Source organism: Brassica oleracea, chromosome C5 (genome assembly GCF_000695525.1).
Source record: "Brassica oleracea var. oleracea cultivar TO1000 chromosome C5, BOL, whole genome shotgun sequence".
Classification (NCBI taxonomy): Eukaryota; Viridiplantae; Streptophyta; class Magnoliopsida; order Brassicales; family Brassicaceae; genus Brassica; species Brassica oleracea.
Window position 1 is genome coordinate 4,057,667 of NC_027752.1, and position 22,571 is coordinate 4,080,237.

The 22,571-nt window shown below is 39.3% G+C and overlaps 4 protein-coding genes across 5 annotated transcripts; 2 read left to right on the forward strand and 2 right to left on the reverse strand.

Annotated features, from left to right (window-relative positions):
* Positions 1–4,062: 4,062 nt before the first annotated feature.
* Positions 4,063–8,223, forward strand: LOC106294754 (biotin carboxylase, chloroplastic). Its single transcript, XM_013730396.1, has 17 exons — positions 4,063–4,150; positions 4,230–4,300; positions 4,375–4,712; positions 4,844–4,985; positions 5,158–5,256; positions 5,348–5,404; positions 5,575–5,646; positions 5,906–5,995; positions 6,272–6,331; positions 6,502–6,687; positions 6,804–6,896; positions 7,003–7,084; positions 7,171–7,277; positions 7,419–7,494; positions 7,627–7,673; positions 7,763–7,825; positions 7,909–8,223. The coding sequence occupies exons 2-17, from the start codon at positions 4,253–4,255 to the stop codon at positions 7,954–7,956; spliced, it is 1,608 nt and encodes a 535-aa protein (XP_013585850.1). The 5' UTR covers positions 4,063–4,150; positions 4,230–4,252; the 3' UTR covers positions 7,957–8,223.
* Positions 8,224–8,571: 348 nt separating this feature from the next.
* On the reverse strand, positions 8,572–11,643 carry LOC106294753 (protein FAR1-RELATED SEQUENCE 11). Of its 2 annotated transcripts, none has more exons than XM_013730394.1 (4): positions 11,522–11,643; positions 10,025–11,014; positions 9,501–9,944; positions 8,572–9,376 (listed from the first exon to the last, which is right to left on the reverse strand). In XM_013730394.1, exons 2-4 carry the CDS (start codon positions 11,000–11,002, stop codon positions 8,759–8,761), a joined length of 2,040 nt encoding a protein of 679 aa, XP_013585848.1. In that variant the 5' UTR covers positions 11,003–11,014; positions 11,522–11,643; the 3' UTR covers positions 8,572–8,758. The 2 variants fall into 2 exon arrangements, with proteins under 2 accessions (XP_013585848.1, XP_013585849.1); XM_013730395.1 differs by lacking the exon at positions 11,522–11,643 and adding an exon at positions 11,345–11,511.
* Positions 11,644–11,765: 122 nt separating this feature from the next.
* Positions 11,766–14,492, forward strand: LOC106295725 (pentatricopeptide repeat-containing protein At1g10270-like). The gene has a single exon (XM_013731696.1). It carries the CDS (start codon positions 11,819–11,821, stop codon positions 14,294–14,296), a length of 2,478 nt encoding a protein of 825 aa, XP_013587150.1. The 5' UTR covers positions 11,766–11,818; the 3' UTR covers positions 14,297–14,492.
* LOC106295726 lies at positions 14,488–16,944 on the reverse strand. The gene is made up of 2 exons (XM_013731697.1): positions 16,125–16,944; positions 14,488–15,377 (listed from the first exon to the last, which is right to left on the reverse strand). The coding sequence occupies exons 1-2, from the start codon at positions 16,716–16,718 to the stop codon at positions 14,736–14,738; spliced, it is 1,236 nt and encodes a 411-aa protein (XP_013587151.1). The 5' UTR covers positions 16,719–16,944; the 3' UTR covers positions 14,488–14,735.
* Positions 16,945–22,571: the final 5,627 nt, after the last annotated feature.

Consider the following 22,571-nt stretch of genomic DNA (forward strand, 5'->3'; position numbering starts at 1 on the left):
GACTTAATTAAGTCGTCCGATAAGTCGTCCAGCTGGGAAGACTTTCCAGACGCCTTATTATAAGTCGTCTAATAAGTCGTCCAGATGGAAGACTTTCCAGACGACTTAATTAAGTCGTCCGATAAGTCGTCCAGCTGGGAAGACTTTCCAGACGCCTTATTATAAGTCGTCTAATAAGTCGTCCAGATGGAAGACTTTCCAGACGACTTAATTAAGTCGTCCGATAAGTCGTCCAGCTGGGAAGACTTTCCAGACGCCTTATTATAAGTCGTCTAATAAGTCGTCCAGATGGAAGACTTTCCAGACGACTTAATTAAGTCGTCCGATAAGTCGTCCAGCTGGGAAGACTTTCCAGACGCCTTATTATAAGTCGTCTAATAAGTCGTCCAGATGGAAGACTTTCCAGACGACTTATAATAAGTCGTCTGCGCAGTCTTTTGGATTGAAGTAAATACCTGACTCAAGATAGCAGCTTTCATTGATCTGCGGCCTCTGCTGCCCTCGTAAGCCAGTATCGGTGGAGACGGACTGTCTGCTCTGGGACCACCAATACTAGCACCCAATTCCGGCATAGCTGTGTACGTCTAGACCTGAAGAACTTGTATAAACCCATCCACGGTGTAACAGCCAGCAATTTCTTTGTTCCACAAAGAGTCCATCAGCACCTTAAACGCGACTCTCCCCCATGGATAATTCTCAAACCGTTCTAAATCCATCACTAGCCTTGCCAGAGTAGATCGTGTAGCGGTTGAAAACTTTCTCCCTTCAATGAATCCAGTGAAGATGGAGAGGTACGCGAGCCGCTTGCGATCTTCCCTGGACCAATCCCCGCATCTCTTCAGTGCTGCTATTATCTGATCAGTAGTTGGCCCAGCTTCCAGATGAACTCCCAGCATCCCCCAGAAAGAAACCATCTCTGGGGTAACGTCACATTTTGGTGTCTCAAGGTCCTCGATGTACTCGCAGTTTAGACCAGTGAGGTTTTCAAACTCTAACAGTGAAAACCTCAAAGGTTCTGGACCAACGAGAGACCACATCTCATACTTCTTCTTAATGTCCAGCTTGAAACTGAGCATGTAGTGAACCAGCCTTGAAGCCCAACCAAATCCCTGCTCCTTGAACTTGATGAAAACTCCCAAACTCGACTCCTTGAGCTCTTCAAATTCGTCATCAGTAAGAGCTTTCCTAAGAGCAGTATGCAACTTGCTGTTATCCGTATGATACGAAATGCTATTGTGGGCTTCTGGTTCTTCCCCTGATGTGTATAACCTACGGGGGAGTTCTGGAATATCCATCCTTTTTGTCTGCAAAATAATCAAAGACAACAATATAAGTCCAGACGACTTAGTAGACGACTTAAATTACTTACAAGTCTTCCAGTCGCAGAAGGAGTTGGAGTACTCGTCATTGCGGTTATAGATCTGAAAAAATAAACGTGAAACGGTGAGAATGAGTAAATTGATAGAGACAACGTTTTATGTTCATCTTTTCCTCGAGATTGATGACTTAGCGGCGTTAGGGTTTACAGAGAAACGGCGCTAAGGTTTACAGAGAAGAAGCGGCGGCGCTAGGGTTTAGAAGAAGCGGCGGCGCTAGTGTTTAGAACGTTGGTGACCACGGTGGCGAGGGCGACGGTTTGTTCGGATATAGTGGAAGCGGCGGCGCTAGGGTTTAGAGGAATCGGCGGCGCTAGGGTTTAGAGGAATCGGCGGCGCTAGGGTTTAGAGGAATCGGCGGCGCTAGGGTTTAGAGGAATCGGCGGCGCTAGGGTTTAGAGGAATCGGCGGCGCTAGGGTTTAGAGGAATCGGCGGCGCTAGGGTTTAGAGGAATCGGCGGCGCTAGGGTTTAGAGGAATCGGCGGCGCTAGGGTTTAGAGGAATCGGCGGCGCTAGGGTTTAGAGGAATCGGCGGCGCTAGGGTTTAGAGGAATCGGCGCGGCTAGGGTTAGAAGAAGCTGCGGCGACAACGGTGAGAATGAAGTGAGATAGATAGCCGATGTTGAGAACGATGGTTTGTTCGGAAATCGTGGGAATTCGAAATCGCCTTTGAGAGGGAGAACTGTTAGGGTTTCTGAATTTCGCGAAAAATGAAACAAAAAAATAAAAATCACCTTATATATTGGGTAAATAATCCGGTTAGCTTTAAAATTACATTGGTAAACTTTAAGGTTTGGTCCGGTTTAGACGACTTATTCTGGCTGATAATGTACAACAGACGACTTAATATTTAGTCGTCTGTTTTCAGACGACAAAATATTAAGTCGTCCTAGACCCTAAAATGAACCCCTAAACTAAAATGACTAGATTAACTAACTAACCACGTTATAAAATCAAATTATACTTAAATAGTGTTTACTATACACAGAAATGAACACGCATAAGTAATTTTAAAAATTTTCAAAAACGGTTTTAATGCTTTCCAAAATCTAACCCTAAGAACACATACAATACTACAACATATGTTGATGAAACATAAACTTAAGAATATCATGACTCACTACTTTCACTCATCTATGCTGAAAACAATTGAAATTTGTTATATCTTAATTTATACCTCCTAAGACATATGTTAATTACATAATTCCCATTTTTCACTTATCAAAATATTTTTTACAAAATTTTTAAATTATGTTTAAGACTAACTGTCCAGACGACTTTAAGTTAAGTCGTCTGGACGACTTATTTTCAAGTCGTCTAAACAGACGACTTGCGAGGGGTAGAAACGTAAAAAGAATTCCGTTTTTTTGTTTGGTCACAAGGGGATAGTTGTAATTTCAATAGCCTTTTAGGTTACTTTTGCCTTTGACCCAAGTTGGGGTATTGTTTTGGGTTTGACTCCAAGTTTTGAGTCACACTTGGCAATTCTCCCTAAATAAAAATTACAGAATTACCTTATATGATTAACATATTATGACAATTAATGATTTTGAATAATAAAGATGTCATAATAGTTTTTGTATCATCCATCATTTTTGTTTAATTTATATTATTAAAAATAAACATCACATTAAACATATAATAAACAATATAATTTTTTCATATATGTTATATTTTAATTTTTTTAAAACAAATGTAAATTACTAAAACTGTTAAAAGTCTTACAATAAAATTTTGTGAACAATGATTTTACTTTTTTTTTCTTTAATACAAAAATACAAATGATCATAAAATCATATGTATATGAAGTATCATTTAATAGATATTCAATTATATATATATTATTTAAAATTAAACGACATACCATATAAAATACATACATATGTTAATTTTGAAATTTGCATTGAAAATGTATTGAGACCTGAATATTTTAGTTTTGAAATTTGTATTGAATTTTTAAAAATGATTATAAATTATCAAAACTATTAGAATCTCACATTGAAAATTTTGTGATTAATTGTTAAAATTTTTTTGTTACAATAAATATACAAATGTTAATAAAATTATATGAGTAGAAAATAGGAAACTTCAATTAAATATGCATATTAAAATATACTATATATTTATGTCAAAATCATTTAAATTTAATTATATATTAAAATAAATAAAATGATTGCTTTGATTTATTTATTTTAATTTATGTTGTTATTCCAGATTAATTATATACTTAATATTTACTCGATTCTCAATTATTAAATATATTTATTATTTCATGAATACAAAATAAATAATAATACGTAAAAATAATGTCTATACATAATGTTCATTCTCAGTTATTTAATAATATATTTATTATTGCACGGATTGTAATCAAGTATTGTACTCCCTCTGTTCCTGAAAGTAAGATTTTCTAGAGTATGCACGCTTATTAAGAATTTAATAAATGTTTATAATTTAAATTATTTTTTACTTTATTATACAATTTTCAATAACTTTCCACCAATGAAATTTAATCAATTCAAATATTCTCAATTAATGTTCCTCAAAAGTATAAAAAAATACCTTAACAATATAGAAAATCTATCTTTGTGGAACAAGAAAAAAATCTAAAACATCTTACTTTCAGGAACGGAGGTAGTAATATTTTTAAAAATGGGTGAATATTTGGTGGATGGGTGGGTCCAAATCTCTAACCATTACAAAACACGGGCGATCCGATTCAATCACTTGTCCCCTCGTTAACATCGAAACATTTCTCCTCAGAGACAAGAAGGTATGCAGCTTCTCCATCTTCTTCTTCCTTGTTTCACAGTGTTGATGAGATTTAACGGTTTGTTTCTTCTGTAAACCAGGATCTCAGTCTCTTATCCAGCAAATGGACGCCTCAATGATTACTAATTGCAAATCCACTGCCTCCCTTCCCGTAAGTGAACACTCTCTTTCTCTCATGAAAATCATTAGTCATCAGTGACATTTGTAATGTTTGTTTGTTGCTAGTCTTTGTTCCTGGGGAGATCGGGAGGTAGTCTTAGAAGCTCCCAGTGTAATGTCATGATGGGGAAAACCATTACCTTCCCGAGCCAAAAGACTCAGACTTTGAAGGTTAGCCGGAAGAACGTGAATAGGAGGTGTGGTGGTGGTGCGCTTGGTGCTACCTGCAGTGGGGATAAGATTCTTGTGGCTAACAGAGGTGAAATTGCTGTCCGTGTGATCCGAACTGCTCATGAGATGGGGATTCCTTGTGTTGCTGTTTACTCAACCATCGACAAGGATGCATTGCATGTCAAATTGGCTGACGAGGCTGTTTGTATTGGTGAAGCTCCTAGCAACCAGTCGTAAGTTTTTTTCCTTTTCTTCTTCTCTTAACATGCAGCGAGTACATATCAAATTTCGACCATTTCTTGTGTTCTCTTGTTACAACTATTTTGAATAATATGTTTGATTTCCATATGCTTGATTCCTGCAGGTATTTGGTGATACCGAATGTTCTGTCAGCTGCAATCAGCCGAGGATGCACAATGCTTCATCCTGGATATGGATTCCTTTCAGAGAACGCTCTTTTTGTTGAGATGTGCAGAGAGCACAGGATCAACTTTATTGGACCAAATGTAAGTTCTTTAAACCATTTGCAGAATATAAGAAATTCATTATTTGAAAGCACTTAACCGTATTTTAATGTCTCATTGAGTGTCAAGTTCATTTATTAATTAAGGTTTATAATAATAGAAAAGAAAATGCTCTCTAACTGGATCATCTGCATCTCTTCCTTAATTTCTGCAGCCTGATAGCATCCGTGTCATGGGTGACAAATCAACTGCCAGGGAGACGATGAAGAATGCAGGTGTCCCAACTGTACCAGGGAGTGATGGACTATTAAAGGTATTATGCTGGATCATCATTTGTGTATTTCAAGTTGAGTCACATCAAAATATCCCTTGAAACTTTCATGAGTTGAAATTTATTGTTACAGAGCACAGAAGAAGGAGTCAAGCTCGCCAATGAGATTGGGTTCCCTGTGATGATCAAGGTAAACTATTTCGTTTCTATAGTACCCCGAAGCAGCAATTCAAGTGTTTACACTGTTTTTCATGTTACAGATTACCTTGATTCTCACTTAAAATTTGCTTAAATAGGCATCAGCTTGAGATTTTCCTTCTGGTTATTGAATCTCACAACTGGTATATTTCTGGATTCCAGGCAACAGCTGGTGGTGGTGGACGTGGAATGCGTCTTGCTAATGAACCGTCAGAGTTTGTGAAACTGCTGCAGGTATGGAAAACTGATCATACTGAATTCTGATATTTGATAGGAATGTATCACAGAATCTTAACTCTTTAGTGAACCTAGAGTGTCATGATCTGCATCATATTTCTAACTTCCTCAACTACAATTGTACATGTATGAAGATATTGTAGTAAAGTACAAGTATTATAGTGTTAGCCAATCCCTTTAACTACTATACCATTAAGATCTGTAAATTTTTTTAACAACCTTTATTTTTTTTTTTTCTTAATTTGCTGTTCTGCAGGCAGCAAAGAGTGAGGCCGCGGCTGCTTTTGGAAATGATGGAGTTTATCTGGAGAAGTACGTCCAAAATCCCCGCCATATTGAGTTCCAGGTATACAGTTTTGTCCAGAAGTTGTTCAAATGATCTGAGGATTTTTGAGAAGAGGATAAGTTTTCAGTATATGGTTGATCCTGATTCTTGGAGTTCATTTTCATGCTTTTACTTTTCATTAAATGGAACCTCTGCCATTCTTTGTTTCTTCATAAAAAAAGAATGAATTGATCTGAAGAACTTCAACTTTATTTTCCACACTTTGACTAAGCACAAATATTTTTTTAAATCTTTACTGTGCTATCAAAGGTTCTTATCTACAGCTGTTGGATTTAGATTCTTGCAGATAAATTTGGAAATGTTGTGCACTTCGGCGAGCGTGACTGCAGCATCCAGGTATCATTTTTATTTGTTGCTTAGTGGTCTAAGAACCAAAAGAAAAACTTACCGATAAGTCTTTAGACCATTTCGCTTTACTAATCTTCCCAAGATCTGCTAGACTGTGTTCTCTGTAGTAGTTGCTCAGATGCAAATAAATGAATAACTAAATATTCACTTGACAACAGAGACGGAACCAAAAGTTGCTGGAAGAAGCACCTTCTCCTGCACTGACCCCTGAGTTGCGAAAAGCCATGGGTGATGCAGCTGTTGCAGCAGCAGCGTCGATTGGCTACGTTGGTGTTGGTACCGTGGAGTTCCTTTTGGATGAGAGAGGTTCCTTCTATTTCATGGAGATGAACACTAGAATCCAGGTTGGATAAGTTGTTATGACTGCAAAGTATATATTTATAATTCAATAGAATCTTTCCTTTAATCCAAGTATCCGAAGCAGAATGAATAGCTAACGTTTTTGGGGGATTTAAAATAGGTGGAGCATCCTGTGACAGAGATGATTTACTCTGTTGATTTGATTGAAGAACAGATTCGTGTTGCAATGGGAGAGAAACTGCGTTATACACAGGTATTACCGTATGACTGGTGTCTATCAGTATCCTTTATGAAATTCCAAATAGACGAAGGGGGTGCTACAAAAGCTCTTCAATTTCTGGATTAATTTGTCTCTACAGGATGAGATTGTGCTTAGAGGACACTCCATTGAATGCCGTATCAATGCAGAGGACCCATTCAAAGGATTCAGACCTGGACCTGGTAATGTTCCACCGTTTATATGCAACATTTTACCAATTTTTAGCAACTGACTTTTGATTAAAAAAATGTTTTTGATACAATAACAGGAAGAATAACAGCATATCTGCCATCTGGAGGTCCGTTTGTTAGAATGGATAGTCATGTGTATCCCGACTATGTTGTTCCTCCAAGCTATGACTCTCTTCTTGGAAAGGTATACCACACTGTGTGTGTGATTATTACATTGAAGTGTTTGTATTCCAGAACTTGTAATTTATGTTCTTACGTTCAATTATTATGCCTTTTTTCATTGGTTTCTTTTTGACATTCATGGTGTATTTTATATTTATTTTAGCTTATTGTATGGGCTCCAACGAGGGAAAGGGCAATTGAGCGGATGAAACGTGCACTTAATGACACTATTATTACAGGTATTCAGTGATAACTTTCTGCTGATTCTGCTATGTTTATGTTTTACCATTGTTAATATTTCGCCGACACTTTCTTTTGTTGCACTTCTGATGAAATGTTTTCAATTCTGTTTCTTGTTTTTCTTTCATCAGGGGTTCCCACCACCATTGAGTACCACAAACTTATCCTTGAAGTTGAGGTGTGTGAAATAAACTAGCTAGCTGTAGTCTTAGTGAATCTTTTTATCAGGAAAGTATGGAGTTTATAAAATTTACATGCTGGTAACAGGATTTCAAGAACGGAAAAGTTGACACTGCTTTCATCCCCAAGCATGAGGAGGAATTAGCAGAGGTACTTACAATTTGTCTAAGACCCTTTACTCGTCAAAATCATCATTTGTCTATTTTAACTTATGGTCAATGCTATGTGTGCAGCCTCATGAAATTGTGCTAGTGAAAGATTTGACAAACGCAGCTGCTTAGAATCCATCAGCTCTTAAGATGAAACAGTAATTTTCAGAACACGGGGGAATCGTTTATGCCAATGTCCGCAAAGTCTTCATCCACTTGGCATGATCTCAGCGATAATTGTGTTGTTTTTCTTTAGAGTTCATGGTATTCACAATACGTTCTAAGGGAATTGTCGATTTGGTGCGAGGATCTATGAGAACTTCATTTTCAGACTATAAGATGTGATGTTTTATAACTGTGGAGGTTTCGGTAGACTATAATCAGTGTGTTACCTGTTTATCCTTTAGAATTTTCTGCTTGACATTTCTCTCTTCCTTCTTTAGATTCTTATGGTATTTTTCTCTCTGGAGTATCTCTAGGGAAGTGCATTCTTAAGCATGTGTGCCAAAACTATGTGAAATGCTTGCATGCATTCCATGAAGTTATGGAGTGTGGATAAGAGACAGGTGCGTCAACGAGGTGGTGGTTCGAACCATGAACCCTTGAGTTTAGGTTTTTAACGAGCCATCTAAGCTGTGCTTGTCCGTTTTCATCTTACTTAGTGTGGGATCTGCCTACAACCTCCTCGCTAAAACATAGACTCAGTTTATGCATATACGTTGTATATGTATGCTTTAATTGACGAAGTAGGCCAAATGGAAATCATTATAATAAAAGTGTCGTTATAAACAGAGAAGGAAGGTTTAAATGGCTTTTCTCTCAAGCTGTTAAGGATAAACTTGTACATTTGCAGTTAAATTACGTCATTGCAAAGATTATGAGTAACTTACGCGAGTAATCCTCCTATTATTACAAACGCGTCCGCCTCGCAGTATCAAAAATTTCTCTGAACAGAAGAGATGTCTCTTAGAGAAAGTGAGGAGATAGGCTGCTCTCTGATGCGGGACAAGAGGATGGAAGTTTGCTCGGTTGCAATCTCTAGCCTCTCTTTCGATTTAGACGATTCAGAGACAAGTGTCGAGACCAGATTCTGCAGAAACTGGACCCTTTCACCATGATCATCCGCGTTACTTCTAAACGTCTTGCTAAAAGACGTGCTGATCCTGCGCCACCTCAGAGGAAGATACCTGTCCGGGAGCTGGAAACAGTTTCCGGTCGAGAGAACACGGAGCGCGTGCCTGCAGAGAAACCCGGAGAACTCAAACAATTGGCAGCTGCAGCTTATGATGCCTTCTTGTGGAACCCAATACACTTTTCTTCCTCCATCGAGCTTTGTGTGGTGCCTCACGAGATACCCGTCCTCCATCTGGAACGAAGCGTAGTGAGCTGCAAGCACAAGCTGCTCTTGGAGCTTGGAGAAGGCGAAAGGAGTGAGGACCGAGGCTGCGTGAGATTCCATGGGAGCTCCGGTTTTTAGGCTGATGTTTTGAAGATTCTGCTGCATTGTTTGCTGTTCTGTGGCCTGGTCTTTGAAATCCACCGCAACAGCTACCTGCATTTAAAATTCATAAACCGTCCATAGACTTAGTAGTAACATGTTCAGTTCCATTTCAGAAAAAAAAATTTCATAAGAGCAGCATTGAATATAACATTGCCAGAAGAAGAAGAGAACATACTTGTTCGACAAAGTGAGCCAACCGGGTCTGTGCGCTCAAAAACCTTTGGATAAAGGCGTTAATGGCTTTGGACCGGCCACTCAAAGTCATTCCTGCTAAAAAATGGCTTCTCAGGTACGGTAAAGACCACAAGGAACGTGAGGCGTACAAGTTATTAATGTGCCTGTTCGTGTGCAGTCCAAAAGAGTTCACCATGTCTCTCCAACCCAACTCGAACTCCTCTATGGATTCCAGATGGTAGAGGCGATAGAACTCGGCTTTCCAGTCGTTGTAACGCTCCCCAAGAGCAGCATTGAACCAGGACGGAAACTTTCCAACAACCATCCATATGCAGAGCGCGTGCTTAGTCGCTGGCATTTCCCCATCTATGGCTTCTTTGAGACACATATTATGGTCTGTTAGTATTGTTTGAGGCGCCTTCCCACTCATGAACCCTGTGAAAGCCTTCCATATGAAACAAATGTCAGATAGGAGACAAATCTTCTACTTAAGAGATAACTACCAAGAGGTCAAAAGAGAAGTACCTGTAGTGCCCATGACCAGGATCTCACATTCTCATCCCTCAGAAGCACACAGCCGAAGAAGCAAGGCACACCGTAGTTATTAACTCCAACCCATATCCCAAGTGGCATCTCAACTGCACTTAACCGATGCGTTGTATCGAAAACCACAGCATCTCCAAAGATCTCGTACGCCTGAATGGAAGAAGCATATGACCACGCAATATTCTCCAACTTATCGTTTGCATCCAATGTAAACTCGAACTTAAAGTTAGGGTCCTGCTCCTTTATGCTTTGACACATCCTCAGGAAATCGATGTTCTCATCCTCAGGATCAAGCTTCTTGAACGACTGAAGCAAGTTCCTGACGTCCTTCTCAGTGAAGGGCAAAAAGCCAGGCTCGACGCACTTCTCAAGCTCCATGAGCCTCATCATCTGCTGAACCGTTATCCCCGTCTTGGAAAACATCAGAATCCGGCTTTTATCTGCGTCCGATATGGACCTGTACGCAGGAAGGAAACGAACTTGACTCGGCTCTAACAGGTCGTGATTGTGGTGATTAGCAAAGCCTGTGACACGCCACTCCACCGAACCTAACTCCGTGATTTTACTAATCCTTAAGTACGCTTGACATCCGCACCGAGAAGATCTTCTGTTCCTCTGTGGCTTTCCTTCGCTTAACGTCTTGACAGGTGTGTTACCAGCGCGATGGCAAACAAAGTAGCGCCTGGTGAGTCCTTTCCCAACTCCGTCTTTCCCTTCCGTCCTGTGACGACGTATTGAGAACCCGCAGCGCTTTGCAAAGGTGCTGTAGAAATCGTAAGCTGCGTCGTGCGTGAGGAATCTTTGTCCTATGTATGGGATGACATCGTTAACTGCTTCTAAAGAGAGTCCGGTCCCGTCTGGTGATTCCTCAGTGCTACTAGCATCGTCCAAAGAGAGAGATCGATGGTCTGAGGGATCATCGTAGATGAGCAACATCTGTCCAGCATCATCCGACATCTTGCTTCTTACCTGACAAGCACATAATAGCAACGAGGATCTAAGTAGCATTGGGATAACTATTCAAATGAAATGCTACACATAAAATGTTAAGAGATGGCTAACTATTCAGATTAAAGCTATCGCCTTGTGGTACATGACCGAGCAGCAATTATAATAGCCGTTAACAGAATCAACTAAGCTTAGAAAGTTAGAATGTACTCATAACATGAACCCTAGGACACATTGATAACAAGTTTCAATTTTAACTCATGCACACGAAGCTAAAACGATTCAGAATCCAAATATCTCACAGAAAGATGAGAACTTTAAAGTAATTAGAGATTTCGAAATCAAGGTCACATTTTGTATGCGGATCTACGGCCATGAGAACAAGCAAGATGGGTTTCACGATTGAAACTCGCATGAATCGAAAGCTGATTGCTTTCATCTTTGGAAACAATAACGAACTCGCGGCAAGAGAATAATAGACAGAGAAGCTGCTAAAGAGAGAGAGAGAGAGAGTGAGAGAGAGTGTACTGATTATAAGACGAGAGTGACGAACACAGTGTTGCGAAGGAGAAGCCCTAATTTGCGCAGGGAGGTGACAACAATCCCTTTGTTTCTCCTTCGCATCTTGTTATCTTACGCCTTCTCTAACTCCTCTCCAGAATAAAACTAAACCTATTACCAAACATCGCCACTTACTAATACGTCACCGTTTTACTAAATTGCATTTATCGTCTTTTTTGTTTATTTCTTTAATTCAAGGGTTTAAGCCACACACACACATTGTCTCGTTTGATCTTTAAAACCCTAAACCTTCTTCCTCCCGCCATGTCTCTCCGTCGCCTCCTACGCCACCGTCTCTACGCGGCCACCACAGCCCCTATTCCGATCACACTCATCCAGCAGCGCTTCTACAACATCTCATTTTCCCCACAAACTGAAGATCCGAAGACGAACACTGACACTCGAGAATCATTTCAACCCAACGATCCTTCTCAATTCCAGATTCATCCCTCTCCACAGATCCGGAATCGAACATTCTCATCAGCCGAGGAAGCAGACGCCGCGCGTCGCAAACAGAGACGCCAGAGCCGGATCCAGCCTCCTCTCAACGCTCTCCGGCGCGATCCCCCTCCGAAACGCGACCCCAACGCGCCGCGCCTCCCGGACTCGACCTCATCCCTCGTCGGGCAGCGGCTCAACCTCCACAACAGAGTCCAGTCCCTGATCAGAGCCTCCGATCTCGACGCCGCGTCGCGCCTCGCTCGCAATTCCGTGTTCTCCAGCACCCGGCCCACCGTGTTCACCTGCAACGCGATCATCGCCGCGATGTACAGAGGCAAGCGCTACGGCGACTCGATCTCTCTGTTTGAGTATTTCTTCAAGCGGAATCACATCGTCCCCAACGTGGTCTCGTACAATCAGATCATCAACGCTCGCTGCGACGAAGGACACGTGGAGGAAGCTCTCGAAGTGTACCGTTACATATTGGCTAACGCTCCTTTCGCTCCTTCGTCGGTTACGTATAGGCATTTGACGAAAGGTTTGGTTCAAGCTGGGAGGATCGGAGATGCCGCGAGTTTGTTGAGGGAGATGTTGAGTAAAGGCCTAGCTGCGGATTCGATGGTGTACAGTAATTTGATAAGAGGGTTCTTGGACCTTGGGGAGTTAGATAAGGCGAATGAGTTCTTTGATGAGTTGAAAAGTAAGTGTACTGTTTACGATGGGATTGTGAATGCCACTTTTATGGAGTATTGGTTTGAGAAACGTGAGGATGAGGAAGCTATGGAGTGTTACAGGTCTTTGTTGGATAAGAAGTTTAGAATGTATCCACATACTGGGAATGTGCTTTTGGAAGTTTTTCTCAAGTATGGTAAAAAGAGTGAAGCTTGGGATCTGTTTAATGAGATGTTGGATAATCACACTCCTCCTAATATTCTCTCTGTGAATTCGGAGACGGTTAGTATAATGGTCAATGAGTGTTTCAAGATGGGGAAGTTTGAGGAAGCGGTTGAGACGTTCAAGAAAGTTGGGAGCAAACCGACCTCTAGGCCGTTTGTGATGGATTATGTTGGTTATTGTAACATAGTAACGAGATTCTGTGAGCATGGGATGTTACCAGAGGCTGAAAGGTTATTTGCGGAAGGTGTAAGCAAATCCTTGCCTCCTGATGCTCCGAGTCACAGAGCGATGATTGATGCTTATCTCAAGGCGGAGAGGATCGATGATGCTCTCAAGATGTTGAACAGGATGGTTGATGTGAATTTAAGGGTGGTTGCTGATTTTGGTATGAGGGTCTTTGGCGAGCTGATTAAGAATGGTAAGCTCATTGAATCTGTGGAGGTTTTGACTAAGATGGGAGAGAAGGAACCGAAACCAGATTCTTCGATTTACGATGTGGTGGTTAGAGGTCTTTGTGATGGCGGTGCACTTGACCAAGCCAAGGATATAATTGGTCAGATGGTTGGATATAGTGTTGGTGTTGCTCCTGTACTGCGGGAGTTTATCATAGCGACTTTTGAGAAAGGAGAACGTCGTGAGGAGATTGAGAAAACCTTGAATACGGTTACCCGTCAGATTAGAAACTCTGTGCGTTCTGGTAACATTGCACCTCGTGTGCCCTCAGTGTTAGGGGCTACATCTGCAGCTCCTCAGCAACCTAGAGAGAAGGCCCCATGGACCAGCCAGGGACCAGGATCAGGTGGGGACAATGGTCAAACAACAGGAGGAACTTACAAGGCTAATAACGGCCAGAATCCTTCTTGGTCCAACACCTCGTCTAACCAGCAGCAGCAACCTTGGTCTAATCAGACGGCAGGGCGACAGACACCATCATGGTCGAGTCAGGCACCAGGATATCAACAGCAGCAATCTTGGTCTCAGCAACCGGGATGGTCAAGTCCTTCATCTCATCAGCAATCATGGGATAGTCAGACAACTGGCCAGCAGCAACAGTGGGGTATTCAGACTGGCCATTATCAGCAACAGTGGGCTAATCAGACGCCTGGCCAGCAGCAACCGTGGGGTAATCAAAACACTGGCCATCATCAGCAACAGTGGAATAATCAGACAGCTGGCCAGCAGTCAGCTTGGACAGGGCAGCAGCAGCAGCCATGGTCTAATCAGACAGCTAGCCATCAGCAGTCACAGTGGTCAAATCCCACGTCAGGACAAGTGGCAGCTAATCAAGCACCGTGGTCAAACTCTGGGAATGGTCATTTTTATCAACAACAGGAGCCAGTGTCATCTTCCTCCCATGAGTGGCAAGATGGTGAAGAAAAAAAGGTAGTTGAATTGAGCAACTAGTTCGACAACTTGGCTTATTCATTCTGCTCCTCTTCCTTTGCCTTTTGGTTTGTGGGTCGCAATTTTCCAAACTCATATTTATTTATTAAAGATCAACATCATAGTCTAACACACCTTTTGTTGTTGATTGACTTGTATTTATGCTTCTCTTGAAGCCTCCTAATAAAGAGTAAAGAGTAATGCAGTTTCAATATCAGTGAAAACTCTCGCACTGTAATTTCATTTTTCCAAAAAAGTTGATGAAAAAGAATAGATGTTGGTAATCTATAACTAGATTAGCTATTAGCTCTGCAGGTCGGCAGAAGCAAAACTCCTACATACAAAAAGAAGTGACCATAACCAAAAGAAGTCCTAAGTATGTGTCTCGTAGAAGAATCTCTCATCTCATCTCTATAAAAAGTAGAAAGATGAAGAGAGAAAAAATCAGCTGTTTTTTCCTTCAAAACCCCATCACTGTAGAGCTCAAGGTCATAAGAGGAGCTAAGGCACTAGGAGCAAACTTCCTAGCAAAAAGGAAGCACAAAGAAGTTGGCTCTTGATTATAAAGACAATCAGTCTCGTTCTTCCTTATTGATTGTAGAAACCCTTCCGTGATATTATCCGCCCCATACGTAGCTGGATGCGGACCACCTATGGACCAATCCACCCACGTCACGCTTCTATTCGCGTTCACCGAACCGTGAAACATGTTCAAGAACGTTGGGATGTAATGCTCGTCAGGGTAACAAGCCGGTCTGCAGAACTGTTTGAACAAGGAGTAGTATTTCGAGTCGGAGATGATGTATATGGCGATTTTGCGGTTTACTTCAAACCACTGAGACCCTTTACGCCAGTGATGTAGTTTGATGTCTGGGAGCATCTTGCGGCTGTAACGCCCACGGCCGTAACGTGTGGGCTCGTCGTAAGAGTCCACAAAGCTGTAAGCAGAGTTTATTAGGTAAGAGTAGACAGTTGAGAAGTTGTAGACGGGGACGCAGCTTTCTGAGAGAAGAATGAAACGCTCGTTTGAGAAGTCGAGCAATGCGTTGGCTAGAAGACGCTTCTCTGCATCTGTTAGTAGTGGAGATCCCCATTCAACTTTCTGAGAAATCAATGTATAGAAGAAACATCAGAACCAAACAGCTTTTGTTTTTTTTTTTGTTTTTTGTAATCATAAAGATCTAACATAGAATGACACAGACTAATCCATGATCCTCAAAGTTATAAACCAAACAATATTTGGAATTTCGAAACAAAAAAAGAAAGCCTGGAGCAGTTACCAGGATCATTGCAGTATTATAGAGAAAATGAAAAAGATTACTACAACAAAAAGAAAAAAAATTAAATCAACAGGAGAAGTTCATATAATGTGTTTGTGAATTAGTATGTTTTCGTGGTTCACAACGAAGCAGTTCTACTCTTATCCCTATGGATCGGATCAATTTGTTCCCATCAAAAGAATTAGAACCAGAAATGTTCCACATCATAACATAATGGCGAAATTGCTCGTGAACATTATTAGAACTATGTATATCTAGTCTCTACCATAAGGCACAGATGGTTAACACCAAACTAATGCGCAAGAGTAGCCAATCTTCATCCATACGCAACCTCGAAATAGATGTAGCTAACAATGAAAAAAGAAAACAATTGAATTTTTTTAAATTCTAAGCACCCATATCAATCAACGATCTCAAATAGTCTCAGAAATATGGAATCACACGCCATTGTGACTAGGTCCTCTATACTAAAGCTGAATGGAATCACACGCCATTGTGACTATGCATTTGCTCTGTTCCGATCAACAGAAAACACGAAAGCAAGACACTTTAGTGCATCAAACAGGTACCTGGCTCGGGATCTGCCGGTCGTAAAACGCCGAACCACTCGAGACATTCATGTCGTAACCGGGAGGCGTATGAACATAAACCGACAAATACTTCTCATTCCCTCTAAAAAACTTCTCCCAGAGCGGAAGCATAGGCAAAGGCCCTCTCGTCAGAAACATAAACGCCACCTTCGGAGCCCTCTCGTACGGATACCCTTCCTTCACCGGAACCATCGACGCTCTCCAGAACAGCTCGTCGTCACTCATCCCGTGGCTCAGATTCTCCGGCCGCACAAACCCCTCGACGCTCCAGCAGTCCCGATCCTTCCGTTTCGCCGCGTCGTCGTCGTGATTCTCGTCGTCGCCGCCTGCGCAGTCCCGGTGGACGACCGTGCAGTTGGAGTAATCGGGAACCGTTTGCAGGGCTGCGGAGGAGGAGGAGGAGAACGCCGTCGTGGGCAGGGAGTTGAAGTAGCGATCGATGTGGGAGCTAGCGGCGAGGCCGATGATGATCCCGGCCATGAATATGAGCAGAAACGACAGCGTTTGAGCCAGTTTTAGTAACCCTATGTGCTTTTCGCCTTCCTCTTTCTCACCCGCTCTTCCTCTCGCCATGATCGAAATTCGAGAAAACTCTCGAAAACAGAGTGATGACGATTCCAAAAAAAATAAAAGTTTCAGCCTTTCATGGAAACATTGTATGCTTCAGAGAGACCGTAATCATAATCAGATCTTTCGTGAGAGTGAGAAAGGATGACTGGAAGTCTGGAGCAGATCAGAAAAAAAAATTGAATTCTCCGCTAAGAAGAAGAAGAAGAAGACGAAGAAACATAAACAAATCTGGTCTTTTTTTTCTAGTTGGAAGTGTGGTGGATTTTGATCTTTTTATTATATAAAAAACAAAATTAAAAGTTGAGTTTATACGTAATTTAATTGAGTTTATGGTCCACGTTGAAAACATAAAAGAGTTCAAACTCCGCAGATCTTGCCAGGTGGGAAGAACTTATAGGTTCTTTGAGTTATTGGGCTGGAGGCCCACGTTCGACTGTGACGTGGTGTAGTGCTCGTCATCTCTTTGGTCCAACTTTCTATTTAAAAAATGATTTCAGTATTGAAGCTTATAAATTATTCAAGTGTAACCTTAATTTTAAAAAAACACATTTAAAAACAAATCTACAAACCTTTGGTCATTCTTTACCCAGCCAATCAAATAGGTACAGAGTATGTGTTTTCAGAGAATAAATTAATACAACTATTCCTCCATTTTTATGAGCTTTTTTATAGTTAGAAAATTTATACTCTTTTAGTAATTTTGTTTATACATAAGCTTTGACTATGTTGTTATCTTTTGATTTTAAACTAAGAGTGTTTTGATGAAAACTTATTATTTTTACATCTAATAAAATAATAACAAAACATCATTTTAGTGTCACCTTGTTGGATCATCTCTAACGGTTTACTCTATTTTTTTCTTTTAAAATAGAGTAACTCTATAATAAAATTGGATGTTGCTCCAATGATACTCTATTTTAGAGTGATGAACAAAAAACTAAAAAAATTACTCTATATATAGAGTAAAACAAAAAATTTACACTATTATAGAGTAGAAAAGAGAATACTATTGGAACATTTTTACTCTAAACTTTATTTTACAGGGAAAAATAGAGTGAGGTCTCTCACCCACAAAGATAACACATATTGGCTGGTAATTTAAAAAAAAAACTTCCGTATGAACGGTACAATGAAATTTATCATGATTACTATTTACTTTCACTCTTCCTCTTGGCTCACAAAATTTGAGGAAAAACTATTTTAATTAGTTTTTTTTTGTGCACCAACTATTTTAAGGGTTAATTGGCGAAATAGGCATTTTTTGATGATAAATTAAGAAAGTAGCGATGATCTTGACATAATTCATTGTCAGGCTTTTGTGCTTCCTCCCACCCGGTTATGTCCCTTAAAGTAACAGGTTACCGGTTCCATATTACAAACTAAACGACGTGGTGGATTTGTGTTGCACCGTAACAATCACAAAAACTTAGGGAGTGCGTGACGGAGATGTATTCAACACATTATGGAAGGGGATGCAAATATAGGAGTAAATAAGAATCGTAAGTGTATCAGAAACAAACGGTGAATTGACGACAATGAAACGCGTGTATTCTATACCAGTTACAGAAGGTCCATACTACGTAGTATAAGGCGAATAGTATCCATATAAATGTAGTTCTAATTGAAAGATCATGTAAATACTTTGGGTACAGTTGAAATGTGCATGACGCAAGGAAAGTACGTAGTACTTTACCCAAATGGAAGCCAAATACTCATTTTGCCAGCTTCAGATAGGCAAAATCAACAGTTACTATTTATTTTACAGCCGAACTATTCCATATGCTATACAACAATATCATAGCTAGAATTGCATGGGAGTTAGAAAGTACCGTACAGGGAGTTGGATGAGGAGACGGGTACATATAACGTGGGGTACGTCTAATATAACAACATGGATGTGAGGTTTGGGCATGGTCAACCAAAACCCTTTGAATGCAACAACATGATACAAACCATCAAATTTATATGAGTGTACGTTCCATGCCACATGAACAATATAGAATATAAACTTGGAAATGTAATTTACCAATATAATCATTTACAAAGACAATGACTTCTACGGTTGGGGAGAGACGGTGACGTAATTAATGGAATAAATGTCCAATAATGGCTTACAACTACTCCATATTAAAGAGTAGGAGGAAGCCACGTAAACAGGTGGAGTTAGTAAATATATTTTTACTGTGTGGAGTTAAACAAGTGGTGTAAATTAGTAGTTGTATCAATAAATGTTGTATTCCATCTACTTATCAATATAAGTCCATCCGAAGAAACTCAAAGCAAAGAGGTGAAGAAATATAAACCATAATCTAATGTCAACCCCAATCTTTCGTAAACTAAACTCAAATTTCGAAATACAAGTAATATGCATTTCCATTCTACATGAGCATATAGAATAGAAAATGTGACAAACGATATAACAAAATACAAATATATTGTTCAAATTTTGAAGTGTCTATGATTGCAAGGAATGAGGTAATGCTTACACTAAACTCAATGTTGATATGGCTATGCCTTCATGGAAGGTGGTAATGTTTGCCCCAATGTCAACCCCAATCGTACATAAACTAATCCCTATCAACTAATCACTAAACCCTACACGGAAATATAAACCCTAATCCAATGTCAACTCCAATCTTTCATTAACTAAACCTTAGCCACTAATACTAAACCCTGCATGGAAATATAAACCTTAATCCAATGTCAACCTCAATCTTTCATAAATTAAATCCAAATTTCGAAATACAAGTAACATGCATTTCCATTCTACATGAGCATATAAAATAGAAAAGGTGAATATATAGTTGTTATCTAAAGATCATCTTAAGATATTTCTCAAATGTTGATATGGATATATCTTCATGAAAAATGGTAATGTTTGCCCCAGTGTTAACCTAATTGTACATAAACTAAACCCTATCAACTAATCGCAGAAATATAAACCCTAATCCAAAGTCAACCCCAATCTTTCATAAACGAAACTCTAACCACTAATCACTAAACCCTACATGGAAATATAAACCCTAGACCAATGTGAACCCCAAACTTTTATAAACTAAACCCAAATTTCGAAATTTCCATTCTACATGATCATATAGAATAGAAACGGTAACAATCAATATAGCACAGTGCATATATATTATTCAAATTTTGAAGTGTATGATTAATTGGAATGGGCTAATGCTTACACCAAATTTCGATTGATTGTAGCGAAAAGAAATGAAGATTGACAATATTTGAGAAAAGAAGTGGAAGAGACAACATCATATAAATATCATTCACATTCAACATCACATTGTATTCTTTTTAATTTGATGTCATAATAAATTATATTTCATTTAAATTCAATATATTATTTCTCTTTACAAAATCATATACAGACTAATATAAAACATATGTATACACCAATACAGAACTCATATCAATAGAACATGAAACAACAACGAACAAGATTAAACTTCTCTTTCAAGCATCAAATGAAATATAACTTACTAAATAGTACATTATATATTAATAAACATGGCAAATAAGAGAAGAACCAAATTTGAAGGAAAGACAGTCTATTCCATTTCATAAAATAGTATATAAATACTATTACCCTTCCAACTCATCCATGACAAACCTGAAGAACAAAATAAAAATGAAGACATACGTTAGTTTACAAATTGGAAGGAAATGATAACATATGAGATAGGCTACTATTATATGAATTACTTTATGCTTAGGTTAGATGTTTAGTTGTGTCAATCTCAAATAGCCTATGCGAGTAAAGAAGTAACATATGCAATTAGAATTGTACCATCTGATATAATATAGAATTTATATATATGGAATGGAACATATGGTCAGATGGAGAGCGAATAGTATATTAGTTCTGATACGATTCTTCAGAAATAGCAGAAGAATGGAATGACATGTAACCAATCTCTAAAACTTAGATTTTTCATTTCAAATAGCACAAGTTCCATAAGATATTCCATTTCACCGAGAAGTGAACTTATTTTATCGCAAAACGGACTTTTCATTCCATAATTACTATCCTCCCTTCGTAGTAAACAAATGAGTACAACGAACCAAAAAAAAGTTCAACCTTAAATCAATTTGTTTACCTCAGCTTACCAGATCAGATATGCAACATAAACGATGAGTTAAATTTATCAACTTAGAATATACTAGGGCCGAATCTATTCCAAATAGGGGAAATAACATTGAAACAATAGAACATACGTTACAAAACAGAAAACTTACAATATTACAACAAATCTCAACCTAATCACTGATATGAAAGAGATGAGGTTCTGGTGGTCGTTCACGCCGATCACACTTACGATCTCTTCTCGCAACCAATTTCACAAGCACATACGATTTCCCCTTTGCAACGCACTTCTAGGAGTCAAAGAAACACTGAGGAGGCCGACAGTGACGATTGTGGAGAGAAAATCGGTGGTTTGGAGGAAGACCGACAATGGCAACTGTAAAAAAGGGAAGATGTGAAGTCGAGTAAGCCACAATTTACCTTTGTAGAGTTAATAATTAATTTTGTTTTATTTTTTTTAGCAGGTTACGCCGGTTGAGGAAAATGGTATTACATTATTAATATGTAACAGCGCGTATATGTCTGTTAGGGAAAATGACTATTTTGTGAATTATGTTTTTTTTCATGGCTATAGAGCTCAATTTCCCTTATTTTATTTTAATTTGTTATTTGTCAATTTGCAAAGCTACGATAAACATTAAAACCTAAAATTGGAATGACAGACAACATGAATACATTTGTATACCTTATAACTCATCCGGTCATTTGTGATGGTGGGAGATGTCAAGTAACCTGGGTAAGTATAAATACCATCTCCGATATATTTTGTTATTTTCATTTTTAAATATAAAAATGCTATAATAAATGTGAGATATGCTCCAATGTATTTCTCTATGATAGTAATTTCTAAATACAGAATAAAAAAATAAAAATCTATATTATAGAATAAAATATAGAAGTGAATTCAGCAATTACACCTGTAAATACTATTATAGAATTGAAAATAGCAATAGATTTTTTTTTTTGTAAACTGCTTTCTTAATTTAAATAAAAACATAAAAAGTTTTACAAAAACCCTTAAGCTCTAGTTTTTGCTTTATCTTAAAACACATAACAAGCAAGTTGGCCCAATTTCCTTAGTTTGGTAAACCCATAGAAGCCCATTAGGTAGTGACGGGGAATGGTTGGTTTGTCGAGAACGAGGAGTCGGTGATCACGAGAAGCGTAACCAGCTCTGCATCATGAGCGAAGATCGAGCTGGGTTTTCTTCTCTAAAGCTTTGGAGCTTGTTCCTAAGCTGCCTGTCAATCAATTTGAAGAGCTGGTCCACTGACCTGAAGGTGTTTGAATGAAGTCGTGCGTTACGCTCTGTCCATAGCCAGTAAAGAGTCGATTGCCAAGCTTGGAGAGTGAGGTTTCTCTGATGAACTGGAGGTGGAAGCGACAGCATCTGATCCAGAGTGTCTTGCCAAGTCGTGATAGACCGAATATGCAGTCTCCTAGCTATAATATTCCACAAGTCAGTACTGTAATTGCAGGAGAGGAAAAGATGATCCCTAGATTCTGGATTTGAATTGCAGAGGAGACAGCGATCCACAGTTTGGAGCCCCCAGCTGATCAGTCTGTCTCTTGTCGGTAGTCTGTTCTGAATTACAAGCAAGGCATGGAAGCTGTGTCGAGGAATTGGTCTGGATATCCATATCACCTTATGCCAAACTACATCTGGTTTCGGTTCAGTCAGGTAATCATATAGCACACCTGTTTTAAAGCTTCTTAGTACTTGAGCATTGACTTCCCATTCGTAGTAATCTTGATTCTCT